This window comes from Myiozetetes cayanensis, unplaced genomic scaffold (assembly GCF_022539395.1).
Source record: "Myiozetetes cayanensis isolate MyiCay16 unplaced genomic scaffold, myiCay2020 scf15, whole genome shotgun sequence".
Classification (NCBI taxonomy): Eukaryota; Metazoa; Chordata; class Aves; order Passeriformes; family Tyrannidae; genus Myiozetetes; species Myiozetetes cayanensis.
In genome coordinates, this window is record NW_026087159.1 from 12,550,155 (window position 1) to 12,564,775 (window position 14,621).

A 14,621-nucleotide genomic window follows, 5' to 3' on the forward strand; every position below is an offset into this window, starting at 1 on the left:
CACTAGAATTTAAATCTCTTGCTGCACTGGACTAGAGAGAACAGTCTTGCCATGTTTGGTAAAGAGATAATAATCCCTCTTGTTTAAAAGGGTAAATCAGATAATAATTCCTCTGGTTTAAAAGAGTAGATCAGTGCACAATCTTTAAGAACAAGTCAAGCACTGATCTCAAGGGAGCAACTGTGCTTAAAAAATGATGGTGTTATGTGACCCACTTTGTTCTCAGGGCACAGAGAGTCCAGTGGTCTTTCTTCCATCTGTGCTTACAGAAAGGACTTGGAGCCAGGGTCAGTTAATAAGCAAGACAGGGCTCATTTGTTCTTTCACTGTTGAGGTCACTAGGGAGTCTTGTCTCCCTGTCTTCTGTTCAGGATGGTCCTGTTCATACAGCTGGGGCAGATTACTGTTTATCTCAGTCTAGAAATGCAAGGCTGGTTCTGTGGCATTCCCCATCTTTACTACACCCCCCAAACACATACACACACACCCCCCTGTTTAAAAACAGGTTGATTTCTGAACACTGTTCATCATAGAGGAGGCAAAATGTACCAGGCTGTTACTCGCCCTGACCACTTGAGCCCAGAGGCAGCAAAATTCAATTTATCAATCCAATTAATTCAATTAATAAGCAAAATCTAACAGATTAGAGAACTGGCATTTCAATCAACATTGCCATCCATGTTGCTAAAAGGATTTATCTCAGTGAAGGGGACATGCCATTGTTATTCCCATGCTCGTATTTTATTAATACAGAAGAAACTGTTGAGTGTATTATTAAATGGAATCTCATATAATAGCAAGTGTTCTGGAAAGATGCTGGCAAGGCTTGCAAAGTTTTGTTAATTTTCCTCAAAGCTTTCACAGCCTTCAGTGTGGCTTTTTCACAAAGCTAAACTTAGAGGATTAACACCGCTACTCCTCATGGTACTCTGTTTACCAAGGGAACTTTGGTCAAAGGGAGAAAAGTGGACAACTTCAGACTTTTCATGTCAGTGCTACTTACAGAACAAATATCCATTGGCAGGGTAAGAGCCTGAAGAAGAAGAAAAGCAGCTTTCTACCTATTGTGCAATAAATCAAAAGGTTCCAGCGAATTGCTTTGAGAGTTAGCAAAACTGCTTAATCGAGGATTTCAAAGGGTGATCAAAACTGTTTTCAGTTATTCCTGACTTGCACTTGTATCATTCCAGACTGAGCTGAGTCTTTTTCTCTAGTACATTCCTTTATTTAAAGGCAATAGAAAGAAGAGAAAGCAGTGAATTTCAATTATCAGAATCCCAATGTGTGGGAAATATGACTTCAATTCTTCCCCTGGAACATCTGAATAAGAGCAAATAATTACAAGTTCTTCGCTAATAAAAAGCAGAGGAAAAAAGAAACAATAAGAGAACATTTTCAGAAATTGGATTTCCGTTATCTGCAATAATCCAGGAAGCTTATCTATTGTGGAAAAAGCAATTTTGATTCTAATGTGGCATAAATATTTGCATGATAATAAGGTTATGTATTTCAGATGGAGTCAGTGTATTGCTCACAAGGAAGAAACAGCTGTGGCCTTTCTTGGGAGAACGTGACTTTCTAAATGTGACTTTTTGCATGTCCCAAGACTCTACAGTTAAAGTTTTCTTTGAAAGTACATTTACTGTTACAGAGCGACTACCACTGATTACAGACTCACATCCAAACTCTGAGGGTGGCAAAATGGGTAAGCAAGAGCTATTGAGAAGCTTTAATCTTTACAAATAAGTAAGAAGCCCCAAATGGAGAATATATGGAAGAATGCACTGTATTTCTAACTCTGAGAATTAAAAGGCTTTGTGAAGCACCAAGTGTATAAATGTATCAACCAAGAGAGTTTTATTACAGAAATTAGTCATTTACATCCCAAAATGAACTAGGTAGGGAACTTTCAAAGACCTTTTTCTTTTCAAATGTGGCTCAAAATTCCAAAGCAGTGGCAAATTGTATTAGTTCTAAAGCAATGAAATGAAAGTGAACAACTTACTGCATTGCTTATAGCACCGATCCATTATTAGTATTAATGTTGATTGCTTCGGCTAAGGGGTTTACAGAACAAAGCAGCTGAATCCTCAGCTATTACAAACCATTACAGTGATGTTTATGGAGCTAAACGCTGTTTACAGCAGCTCAGGATCTAGATAGCCTTACTTAAATAATAAACTCTATTATTCCTAGGAGAAAAAAAAAATTCCACTTAAAATCTCAAAGATGAACATGTCAAAAGGATCACTGAATGTCTACATCCCTTCATCTACATTTCTCCCAGAACTTAAAGAGAACAAGACTTTTCAGGGACTGTTTGAACTACTGCTTTTGATGTACTTGTGCTGGTCCAGGACAGATGGCTTAACACTGCACTGCCAGAAATATTTTGTGGTGTACCATGTATCTTACGTTGTAGGTAAATGGAATCTAAATAACTGCCAATTATCCAGAAATATGAAATTGTGCATGGGATCAGAGCACTTACCACATCCAGCCAAAAAAACCCCATGTCACTTACAGTCTAGAAATCAGGAATAATTCTTCACATGTCCCATTTTATGAATCAGCAAGAAAATGAAAGCCTGAGTCTTAGCAGTCTCAAAACTTAGATGGGCACAATATCTAAACATAAACCAGAACAACAGTAAATGAATTTTAGTTGTTTAATCAAAAGCAAATTTAAAAGAGAAGGTGAAATTATATCTCTGTTGTGTTGAATGGATATTGTGACACAGATTCTAGTAGGTCTAGGTTTAGAAATCAGCTCTCTCTTGCATGGAAGCATCAGATTGCTGGGCATGACATCCATATACATTCTACAAGACTGTATGTGAAAAATTGTGGGCTTTCCAACATATAGTTGGATTTTACAGTAGGTGGTTGGGCTATAGATGGAAAAATATGCCCACAATCTGCATTCCATGGACAAGAGGATTATTGCAGTTACTATGGAGTAGAAAAAAGGTTACAGAGTATAAGGAAGAGGCTGAAAGGAGAAGTTGAATGAATCTCTTTCTCTCCTCGGAGTGCCAGGTTCCTATTTCAGCAGCTGTCTGCCACTCAGAGCCTCTCTTGGCTCACTTGTGAGCATAAAAGCTGTCTGCAATAGCCAAACTGACACAATAAAAAAAGGGTGAATAAAAAAATAACTGGTATGCTAAGAACTATTTCTGAAAGGATTCTATAGGGCAGAAACAGACAAGATGATTCAACTCAGCCAGAGAGGAAAAACTGAGGAGATGGGATACTGTGCATTTCCAACAGTTTAAAAACAGACTGTAGCTTTTCCCACCCTCCCCATTTCATTCCATGCATCTCATCTCCTTTTACAAGAAGACAGTATCTTTTCCTTTTACAAGGTAATCTTTATGGTCTGTTTTTAGCTGCAAAACCAGAAAACTAAACTTAATCTGACGTGTACACGCCACCTTCTTAGATTAAAAAATATATACCAGGGTAAGAAGCAGTGCACTATTGCTGCATTTGGAAGAAACTATAAAGCCACCAAGCACTCTCTTTGAAAAACAATTATACCCAACAATTCTCATCAGTAAATCTCACTAGACTAAGGCAGGAAGTACCATCCTCCTTATTTAATGATGCAGAAATTAAAGCATGGGGACACAGGTATGCCTTGTGCAAGGGCACTGGCAGAACCAAACAGAGAACACTAATTTTTTCAGTTCCCAGCAAATCAGCTGTTAACTAGGCCCACTGCCTCCCTCTCGAAGCAAATAAATAAATAAATACAAAAATATAAACCCAGTCCTTGGTAGTTCAATTTTAGGCATTCACTATGAATTATCCATTAGGACTCCTCTGCTAGGAATTCTTCCCATGCATTATTTGGAGAACAAAAAGAAGCCATGGAAAACTTAGGCCACCATCAAACAAATTTGTCAACATTGCATTACGGAAAAGAAGGGCACATCAATAAATAAGAATTATCCACTCAGCTGTAGTAAGTAGCTTATGAGTTGGATGCAATGGTAAATATGGTATCAGAAAACACAGGCTAAAAACTATACCACTAATTAACTGTAGCATTAAGCATTTTCCCCATTATCATTGTCTTTTCACATAAGCCATGCTTTATGTCAGAATTATAGTAAACCTACTCTAACTTTAAGTCTGGGATTTCTCAGCTCTCCCAGGGAATTGCCTGTCTAGTTCCCTTAGCCTTTGGGAAAGCAGCCTGTGTACCGTTTCCTTTAGATGTTCCACAAAAAAATAGGCACTTGTGTAAGCTCTTTAAGTCATAAACTGAAGTCCTTAGCTTTCTGGTAGTCTCCTTGTAATATCTTGACAGTTAAGACAATTATAATTTGCCTTTTTCTCCCTTCCCCCTCCCCTGCTCCCCACTATCTTGCACAAAACCACAAAAAACCTACACAACACTATTGGAATTCCATTTGATTCACTAGGAATCATAATAAATCCCTCTGAAACATTCAGGAAAAAAAAGCCCAGAAAATTTGAAAGGCTTTTACCAACCTCTAACTCCCTCTCTTTTTTCTATTGTAAGTAAGCATGTAAGCTGAATATTATAAGGTTTTACATAGATACTTATTAGTGTGCATTTGTTTCGAGTTGGAATACATCTGAATAAAATCAACAGCTCAGCAGAACACAGCAGATGTGATGGGAGCAGTAAAGCTTTGGTAAAGCTTTGCTCACTTGAGTGGATCACTGAGTTTCTGAAACTTCTGACTTGTTCAAGTCTCAGCTGCCTGGCACTTGAGGAACTTGGCAACTTGTGAAATAAGATAAAGGAAAAACAAAGATTTAGCTGAGCGTATTCCATCTGCCCTCCATAGCAAGACTATAGTCAGGAATAATCAAGAATTAAAATTCAGAAGAGATAGAATAAACCAATGATTCCAAGCAAAACCTCACCCTCTCAGGAGCAAGAGATGTGACAGACAAAATGTCCCATCACTCAAATATTTCTGAAAATCTCATACTTAGTGACTTGAGTATGAACTTGGAGTATGTTGACTTCAGATTTATGGGAATGAGCCTTCAGTCTGGAAAACTCCCCAGTGACATTTTAGGTGACAGTAAGAGGACATAACCATTTTTCTCTCCCCTCTGCCACTCACAACTGAGTGAGTTCAATAGGATTGCCCTTATTTGATAAGATTATTGTCACTCATGCCAATGTACCAAATCTGTTACAAATCCTTGGGGAGAAGTAAAAAAGTTTACAGCATGAGAAATAACTGCCTTAACTCCACTTCCTTTGCCTCTCAGTTGAGAGGCTCTTAGAACTAAAATCAAGATGCTTAAAAATAAACTCTGCCATATTATCAGTGATCTCAAGGGATTTTTTTTTCCAGGCTTTTGTATGGAAATAAGTTTTATCTCAAGAGGAGATAACTGCAACAGGCCTGTATACATTAGTTGTGCTTTTTTCCAATGCAGACAGCATTCTTAAAAGGGCTGTACTGCCTCCTACTCAGAAGGTAACTGGTGTCTAATATTTCTGGAGAGCAATGCACACAGAGGGCAAGAAGAGAAGATACAAGGAATCTGTGTTGCCAAGATGCAAATCCTATACCTGGTCTGTCCCCACAAAGAATCAACATTGTCATATTGCAGATACTTTGTTGTGCTGCTGTAATTTCTGTTGTCCTGCAAATATGGATTTACGTTACCTTGATTGCTAAATGGTAGTGCCACCTTCCCTCTTAAGGTCAGCCTCTATGTTTTGCAGTGCTCTTGTTTTGTAAGTAGCTACAAATATTGATCTGAACAGTTTGCTGAAAATTTAGTTTGTATAACAGACCTTAGAAGTTAAAAATCTATGGCATTAAGTGCACAAATGGTTAATTCATTGCACTTTTTAAAATAGAAACAAAAACCATTCAGAAATACTGCAGCTAGTTCTACTCTTCCAAAAAGTTCACCTTGCTTACTTTTTCCAAGTGTAGTGCACAACCAGTGGTAATGCAGATGTGTGCACAGGGGGTAACAATCAGAGATGGGGACCAAATTCTGAGCACTTCAGTGTATCCTTAAAGACAATGGAAGTGCATCTGGCCTCTAATTTCACCCCTCCAAATGGTTAACAGCATGTAACAAAATCTGCTGCACTCAAAGGGCTGTCCTCTGTTTTCAGGATTTCAGGGAAAAAAACCCACTTTTATGATGCCTTGTTTTTCAAACTTCACTCCTACTCTTGAGCCTATTTGGTGTTTAGAATGACTGCATCTCCGACTGCCACTCCAACATTTCTTTCATTCAAAACAATCTATTCATCTGTATTAATAAACATGTCAATCTACGGGTTCAAAAAAACCCAACCAACCCTCTAAGAACACAAAAACCCACAAAAAACTTCTCATTAATCCACCTCCCTCATTAGCTAGGATTAAAAACCTTAGTCAAAATGCTTGGCCTTGTGCCCAGAAAAGCTATGAGATCAATAATCCAAACAGACTTAATGATCCTCTTAGAAAAGAATAACTTTTGTACTTCTCCTATGGAACGCTTTGAAAAAGTGAAGGGAAATATACCACAAGTGTCACATCATCTGCATAAGTTAATTTATCTGTTATTTTGGAGTTGGGGGAGGTCTTGGGAAAAGAGGGTGTTTTTTTTTCCTCTCTCTCTGTTAAATGACATTTATTGTCTGCAAAACCAGTAATATGAAAAATCACAAACTGTATCAGTGATTAGCCTATAAGAACCTAAGAAGTTTCATTAACATTTCCAGTATCTCATTTCACTCATGAGCAGTTTAAAATTATTGCATTTGTATTCCTATACAAGCTCAGTATTCTATGAGACTCTCATTTAGGCAATTTAACTCATTGGGATCCTTAGTCTGACATTATTAATCGCAGCTTCTAACTTTAAAAAGTGTAGTTTTTATTTTACAAACTCAAGTATTGATGGAAAAAACCCCAAAACTGAAGCCTACCGTGTAGTTCTCTATCAGCACAAGAAGGTGTTATAAAAACCCGGTGCATTTGACCAAAGCAGGCTATAAACTCCACAGGGAGTATTTTTCATGGACAGAATGGAAATGTCTTGGGGTAGAGACTGGCAGATACTCAGCAGAGCACATCTATATGTTGCATGTGGGTGTGCTAGGCTGACCAAGCTATGTAGGAATCAGTATTATCAGTGCTCATCATCTATCCTTTCCTACTATTCCTGGAAAAAACCAGGTATATCTGTAGCCAATCCATGCCATATATTTTTGAGAGGGAATAAATCACCTTTGAACAGCCTGGTTTTTTGCTATTTACTCTAGAGATGCTACACAACCAGTTTGAGTTTGAAATTTTAGTAGCTAATTTTGGCAAGATTAGCTCATGCTGAAGACAACTCGCCAAAATTACAGCGAAGTGGGATGTGATGTCAGTAGTTTCAGAGAGCTCATCCATTTGTTCTCACTCAGGAACGCTGCAGAAACGGCCAGGGTTGGCACACAGGCAATCCTGCATGGAAACTGAAATGCTATGGGATCTTAGGCTTCTCTTCTCTGCCCAAGGAGTAGAAGAGGGGACAGTTAGGAAGACCTTCCTCCAGCACAGCCCCCAGGAATACCACTGGGATCAGGTGTCTCGTTTCACGTTGGGCCACTCAGCAATGTCAAAAGAGGAGGTAAGGGCTGGCCTCTCAGTGGGGCAGGGACTTTAGCTCAAGGCTGAAATAGGCCCTCCAGAACTTTCTAGGGAAGGAAAGGAGTGCTTAGGGGATGGGTACAAGTGGAAAAGGCTGGGGCATTACATGGTGGGGGCTTTGGAAGCAATTACTAGAGGTGAGGTAGGAACTGAGCTAATGCTGGAGCCCAGTAGGATGGAGTTGGATGGGAAACAGAGACTGCAGAAACAAGGACTATCAGTGGGCGTTTGGAGTGGCTCTGCAGCAGATTTGAGCACTCAAAGTACAGACCCTTCTGCAAAAAGTGGCATTTGTTTTGTGGGGAGAAAAGAGGAAGTATGTTGGTAAACCTAATGCTTAACCTAGAAAGGTGTCTTAAAAGAATGTATTCATGCTTTGGAAGTGCACTGCCCCTTATTTTCACTGGAGATAACAGCATAGCTTCCACAGTGCTTCAGTCTGCACAGTTACTGCTTCTGTAAAGGTCATTATGTCCACTTTCACAAAAGAAAACTTAGGAAGAAAGAAAACTATTTGCATCCCACTTTCCTGAGGGGGAAAAAAAATACTTTGCTAACCTGGTTACATAATTTCACAGTCCAACTTTTCAAACTATGAAGGAAATTTTTTTCAGACTCATTATAAAGCCACTGCTCTCCCCCTAACAAGCAGTAGATTCCAGGGCTGCACAGCTGAAGGAACGTGGAGACCTTCTATCCAGCAGCTGCTGACACACTTTCCCTGTTAAACAAATCTCTTTAAGCGTAACTGAAAAAAATCTTCTCTCTCACCTGGACAAGCTATGAAAAGAATTGCTTAATAGATGTCAGCCGAAGGGTATAAAAACAAACCTAAAAGACCTACAGCAATAATGATTTTTAAGCTGGTACTGGTGATGCAAAATAAAATCTAGTCCTTAAATAAATTCCACAAGGAAATGTAAAGCAACAGCAACCTCTATAAAGTATGGCTGTGCTACCAAGGCAAACATGAAAGTTGTCTGATACTGAAGCAGTAAAAACAAACAATATAAAGTTACTAAAAGAACCAATTTCCCATCTCTGTTGTTTGCAAACACAAGGAAATTAAAAACATTTCTGATGGAAAAATTAGCATTTTTCTGAGGAAAAAACCCCTGTAATTGCTTCTGGTTTGCTTGTGAATAATAAGTAATAGTACCCTAGATGCTGCCAGATGTAACATGGTACTTGTTTTGCAGGCAATACTAAAATCATACCTGGAAAGAAGTTAATTATTTTAAAATAATACTTATACTTTTCTTAGTGTTTCAGTAATAAACGTTTTTAATTACCCAGGGAAAGGAGCCATAATAAGACAGTCACTACTGGAAGCTTTCAAGCAAGTACCTTGCTCAAAGACGGATGCTATTCCAGTCAAATGTTCCAAGTTCAACTACAGTGATAACCATTTCGCCTCCTTCTTGAGGTGAGACCATTTTGAAGACTGATTCTTCAGGAGTTCATTGTAGCACTTCACTTTTAAACCTGATCTAATGAACAGCCATAGATGCTATGGACTCTAAACATAAAGAATTGACACGTTAGCATATTAATGTACCCAAATGTCACATAAATCATTAGAAGACAGTTTACTGAATGACTCAGATATCTGGTGATATCACATGCAAAGCCCCTTTAGCTCTTAAATATAAAGCAACTTCCTTTTGGCAAAGTCCTGATTAGAACAACATTGATTGTAGTTATTTATAGCTTAAATGCTATTGCTGAAAATTTCTCCAAGTTGTAGATACTGTACTATTAACTATAGTAAAGCCCTAAAAATCAGTCAGCAGAGGCCACTTCAATCTCCGCATGATAATAAAGGATTATTATGTGCAGTAACCTATTTATGAAAAGGAAACAGTGTGCTTCTTTCAGACTCCATCAATTGCTTTAATAAGGAATTGAAAAGCCTGGCCTACTTTATATGCAGATCACCATCCCAGTTGCATAAGGATTTAGAATAGACAAAACAAAACTGTTTTTGTTGTAAATAAGGGCTGTTTGTTTAAATCGCACAATAATGTTTGCATCTAAAAAATTATTTAGAAGCTAATAAGGCTTAATAAAGTTTGACTGTATACTTGTTAATAAAAATGGTTTCAATATTCTGCAGGAAGGAAATGTAAATTGGAGGTGATAACATAAAGCTTGAAGCAAAACAGGCCCGAGTTAATGGGAAAGGAGAAGACTTATGGCATTTGTTCACTGAAGGGCTTAGGAAAACCAACGCTGAGAATGGAACTCAGTTAACTTAAAACATTTTACAAAATTTAAAATAATGAACTTAATGGTAGTTTTCTCTAGCAGATTAGAATTATTGCAGCATTACTTTTTCCTTTAGAGACTGAAAACTAGACATAATTCAGACTACTGAAAGTTAGTGTGGTGCACGTACTGATTTTGGCTTCCTTGATTTGGAGGAATCCAGAGACCCAGGTTCAAATTTTACCTTTGGCATGGGTTCATTTGCCTGTATGTTAATAAATTTAATGAGGTGTGGGATGACCCCTGCTGGTGTCCCTGCTTATGAAAAAAATATGTATCTGGCAGGAAAAGGACATGTTAATTTCAGTCCAAAAAGTTACAAATATAAACTCTTGTCACAAAATGTATAAAAATACCTAATTTAATGCATAAAATATTACGAGCAATGTTAAGTATGAAAATAATCTTAAGCCACTGAACATTACTGTGTTAGAACTGCAATGCAATGTATTAAGAAGGACATTAATTGTTCAGTTCACTATGACATTGTGTTAAACATCTTTTATTAATGAGCTGTTATTCCCAGCTGAGGCATTTGATAACCTCTAGTCCATTGCTAAATCCTCTCAGTTGGTTTCAGTGGATCACTCTAAACAAACCTAGAAGGAAAAAAAATACCCCAATAATTTACATTTGAGTCTGTAAGGTCCTAGAACTAGAGTCATTTAAAGAAGGGCAGCTTTCCTATAAATCAAACCTTCTGATTTAATGCAGCTGACATATAGATCTATTTTACAATTTTTTTTTAATTTCAAAAATACAACACATTAAAATAGGTTCAATTTATCAAAGCTAAGAGCAACAATTAAGTAATAATGTACTTAAAGTGCAAAGGCACTTTAACACAAAAAAGTGACGCCCAGTGGCTATAGTTGGTAATTGAAATAGCAGTACTGTATATTATTATTTACAAAAGAAAGTCATAGTCCAGGAAAAAAGATCTTTGGAGATCTTCTACATAATACATTAAGTTTCCACTTTGAAATGAAAAGAAAAAAAAAAACCAACAAAACAAAACAGAAAACCCAAAGACCCCCTTCCTCATTTCCTTCAAAATCAAAAAGAATTATGCAAGATCTATTACAGAAAGGTACATTTGCAGTGACAGTTCCTACAGAAGGGTCAAAAGGAGAGAGAAATAACTTAAAGAGAATGTTGCAAAAGCAACACCATATTCCTGCTATGCTGCACAGGTTCCTTTTCTCTCTCTCTCCCTCTCTGATTTAAAAAAGTGGAAACGTTGGGAATGTGACAGATGATATCAGCACTGAGTTCAGACTCAATGAAAAGTGATGCTGAGCTCATTTAAAAAATTTTCCTTTGTCTCCCACCTCCCCCCTCACAGCTGACTGATTGCAGTTTGTTTTTCCAGAACTTCGAGGTAGTCTGGTTCTGTTTGTAGCTTTCCTTGGAGTAAAGGATGCTCGGGTTTAGACTGTTCTGCAAAATATTTCCTGGGAGTTCCATATAAAACAGTTTTATTTATCCTGTCCTGGTTTTGGCGTCTTGACTCATATGAAGGGGCAAACTGCCTTTTGGGTAAGGTACAAAAGTTATAATGAACTAATCCTCCGGCGGGCAGTTCCTTGACCCTTTCTGCAATATTTTGATACAGAAGCTCTGGTTCCCTCGGCGAGGACTGCTTTTCCAGTAATTCAGCTGCACTGATGGTAAATGCAAGACTGGTGGGGTCTTCCTTTTTGTGGTCAAGACTGCTATAGCTAAACTCATGGAGATTCCTGTAATAGGCAACTGGATCCCCTTCCTTTTGCATGTAAATTGGGTTTTGGCACATCTGTCCAACAGGAGGGGGAATGTAGTTATAAACATGTCCTTCAGTTTTATCGTGGGTCTCAGTGTTGTAAGACCCATACTGGAGCTGAAATGAACTTATATCTACGTTGTTGGCACTGCTGGGCATGCTTTGCACCCCCTTCCGGCGCTTAAGGACGAAGACAAACAGGCCTGCCCCAAAACAAACTGACAAAATAAACACAACCAGCAATCCTAAAATTAAGACAGACAGTGGAACTTCGGTGTGTAATTCTGGGTAGGAGCTGGGTGAGACACCGAGGAGATGGGGTGTATCTGTGTTCTGGTTCATGGAGAGGAGAGAAGAATCTGACAGGTTGGGGTTCTCTGGGCAGATGGCTTCTTTGCTCAGGAATTTCAGATGCTCTCCAGAGTGCTTGGTGGGAGACTCGCATATGACTTCATTGATAACTACGGGGGGATTTGACTGCTGGTTGTTCTGGTCAGTGACTTTCTCTATCCAGTTCCTCAGCCCCAGGATGTCACATGTGCAGTCCCAAGGGTTCTCCTGGAGGTCTATCTGAATTAGAGCTGAAAGCTGGTCCAAGACTCCTCTCACAGGCAGGTGTGAGAAATGATTGTTTCTAAGGTTGAGTCTGGTGAGGGAAGTGCCGCCAAAGACATTGTCAGGCAAGGATCTGAGCAGGTTGTTGTTGAGAAACAAGAGATGAAGATTACTCAGAGCATCAAATGTGCGTGGCAGGATCTCCTTAATGACATTGTACTCTAGGTAGAGATATTGCAGGCTGTGCAGCCCTTCAAACATAGAGCGGTACAGGATCTCAAGGTAGTTGCCATTAAGATAAAGTCTACGTAAACTTGTGAGGTTTGTAAAGGCACCTTCTTGTATCACTGCAATTCTGTTATTTCCTAGATGTAGCAAATCCAGAGAGCTGTACTCTGTGAGATCGGTTCTATAAATGACTTGCAGATAGTTACTGGTAAGGTAAAGTTTCTTTGGACTGGTTGGCCTGGGGTGGAGATCGGAGATGTTACTGATCTTTTTCTCTTGGCAGTTAACATTTAAGCCATTGTCTGAGCTCTGTGACGTACAGATGCAGCCAGCTGGGCAGGTGATGGGCACTGGAGACTTTGTCTGGTAAACCATGATAGGTCCGAATATTTGCCTGTCTTTTGACACAGAGACACGGGGGGTGGGGCGGTTCCTGGTTTTGGGTGGCCGGCTGGCTTTCGGGGCTCTGGTGGGATTCATGGCAGAGTTGGCTGTGGGCGATAGCCTGGAGATGTGCGGGTCTGAGAGGACAGGATGTTTTTCCCTCTGGTTTGAATCGCTGGAGCTTTTCCTAGGGCAGAGATCTTGCCTGGTGAGCTGGGTCACATCTTTTCCATGAAGCCTGAAGGGGGTTTCGCAGACTATCTCGCCCACAAACACGGTGATGGTGTCCAGCCAGGCCTTGAGTGGCAGCAAGTCGCAGGTGCAGTTCCAAGGGTTTTCCTCCAGCTGGATTTCCATGATGCCTCCAATGTGCTCCAGTACACCAGCAAAAGGCATCATCTTCAGCCGGTTCCCCCTCAGGTCCAGGTGAGTGAGGAGCACGAAGCGGAAGACATTGCTGGGCAGGGACAGCAGGAGGTTGTCGTTGAGAATCAGCACCTTGAGCTTGTTTAGCTTGCTGAATGCCCCTGCTTCAATGGCACTGATGTAATTGTAATCAGCCTGCAGGTACTCCAGGCTCTCCAAGCCCAGGAACGTGTCTTCCTTCAGCACTTCCAGCTTGTTGTTATTGAGGTGCAGCCTCTTGAGGGTGCGAAGGCCGCTGAAGGCCCCTGTGCGGATCTCCTGCATGTCGTTGTTGCCCAAGTGGAGGGTCACGGCATTGGAGTAGTTGACGAACTCATTGGGGAACAGGCGGGTCAGTGCGTTCCCATTGAGAAACAGCTGGTAGATCTTGGATGGTGGCGGCAGGAGGAGGCTGACGGTTGTAAATCCTTTGTTTTCACAATTAATGTTCAGCACGTTCTCCTTCTCCTCACAAGGGCAGCGGCTCTTGCTGCAAATGTCTTTGGCAGGTTTGCGACTCTCTGTCCGCGAGATCCCAGCCACTGTTAACAAACTGAGCAACCAAACACCCTTCAGCATCTTTATGCGCCGTCGATCCCCGCTTTGGTACCTACAGTCAAACCTTTTGAGACAGGTAAGGAGAGAAAGAAGAAATCCCCAGTGAAAACGGCCGGGAGAGGGGGGAGCAGAGGCTTCTCGGGGAGGGCAAAGCAGGTCGGAAGGTGGGGGGGGGAGGAAAGGAGAGCTGCAAGGTAGAGACTTGTAAACTCCTCTGGAATGCCCCCTCCTCCTCCCTTCCTTCTGCTCTCCGAAAGCGCCTGCGGAGCTGCTGTGGGGGAAGCCCCGTCGGGGAGCTCCCCAAAAACCGAGGTCCCGGTGCCGCGCTCCCCGCCCGACCCCTCCGCCCGCTGCCTCCCGCTGGCACCGCGATCCCGTCCCGATCCCGGCTGCCCGGCTCCCGCTCACCGCCAGCATCTTAAACTGGGGCTGGGAGAACAAACGCCGGCAAACCCTCCCTAAGCCGCTCCCCGCCGCGGGGAGCCCCCGGCCCGCGCCCCCCGCGCTCGTACCTGCTCTCGGGGCGCCCGAGCGGGCAGCGGGGGCAGGGGCCGCCGCCGAGAGCCGCCGCGCCCCGGGAGCCAGGAGCCGGGCGGCGAGAGGCATCGCCCGCACAGCGCCTCAGGAGGAGCCCAGCGGGGCGCCGCCGTTCCCGTCCCGTCCCGTCCCGGCGGGAAGTTGGGCCGGGCGGGGGCCGAGGCGGCGGCGGCGCCGCTGCGGGAGCGCGGGCTCAGCGCGGGTTCTGCGCGGGGCGCGGCGGGCGCGGCGCTTTTGCGGGTGCCCCGCGCGGAGCCGCGCTGACGTCAGCCGGGGGCGGGGGG

At 41.6% G+C, this 14,621-nt stretch overlaps 1 protein-coding gene across 1 annotated transcript; it reads right to left on the reverse strand.

Moving 5' to 3' along the window:
- Positions 1-1,834: 1,834 nt before the first annotated feature.
- Positions 1,835-14,479, reverse strand: SLITRK2 (SLIT and NTRK like family member 2). The gene is made up of 2 exons (XM_050310222.1): positions 14,313-14,479; positions 1,835-13,864 (listed from the first exon to the last, which is right to left on the reverse strand). The coding sequence occupies exon 2, from the start codon at positions 13,819-13,821 to the stop codon at positions 11,248-11,250; it is 2,574 nt and encodes an 857-aa protein (XP_050166179.1). The 5' UTR covers positions 13,822-13,864; positions 14,313-14,479; the 3' UTR covers positions 1,835-11,247.
- Between the last annotated feature and the right edge of the window lie 142 nt (positions 14,480-14,621).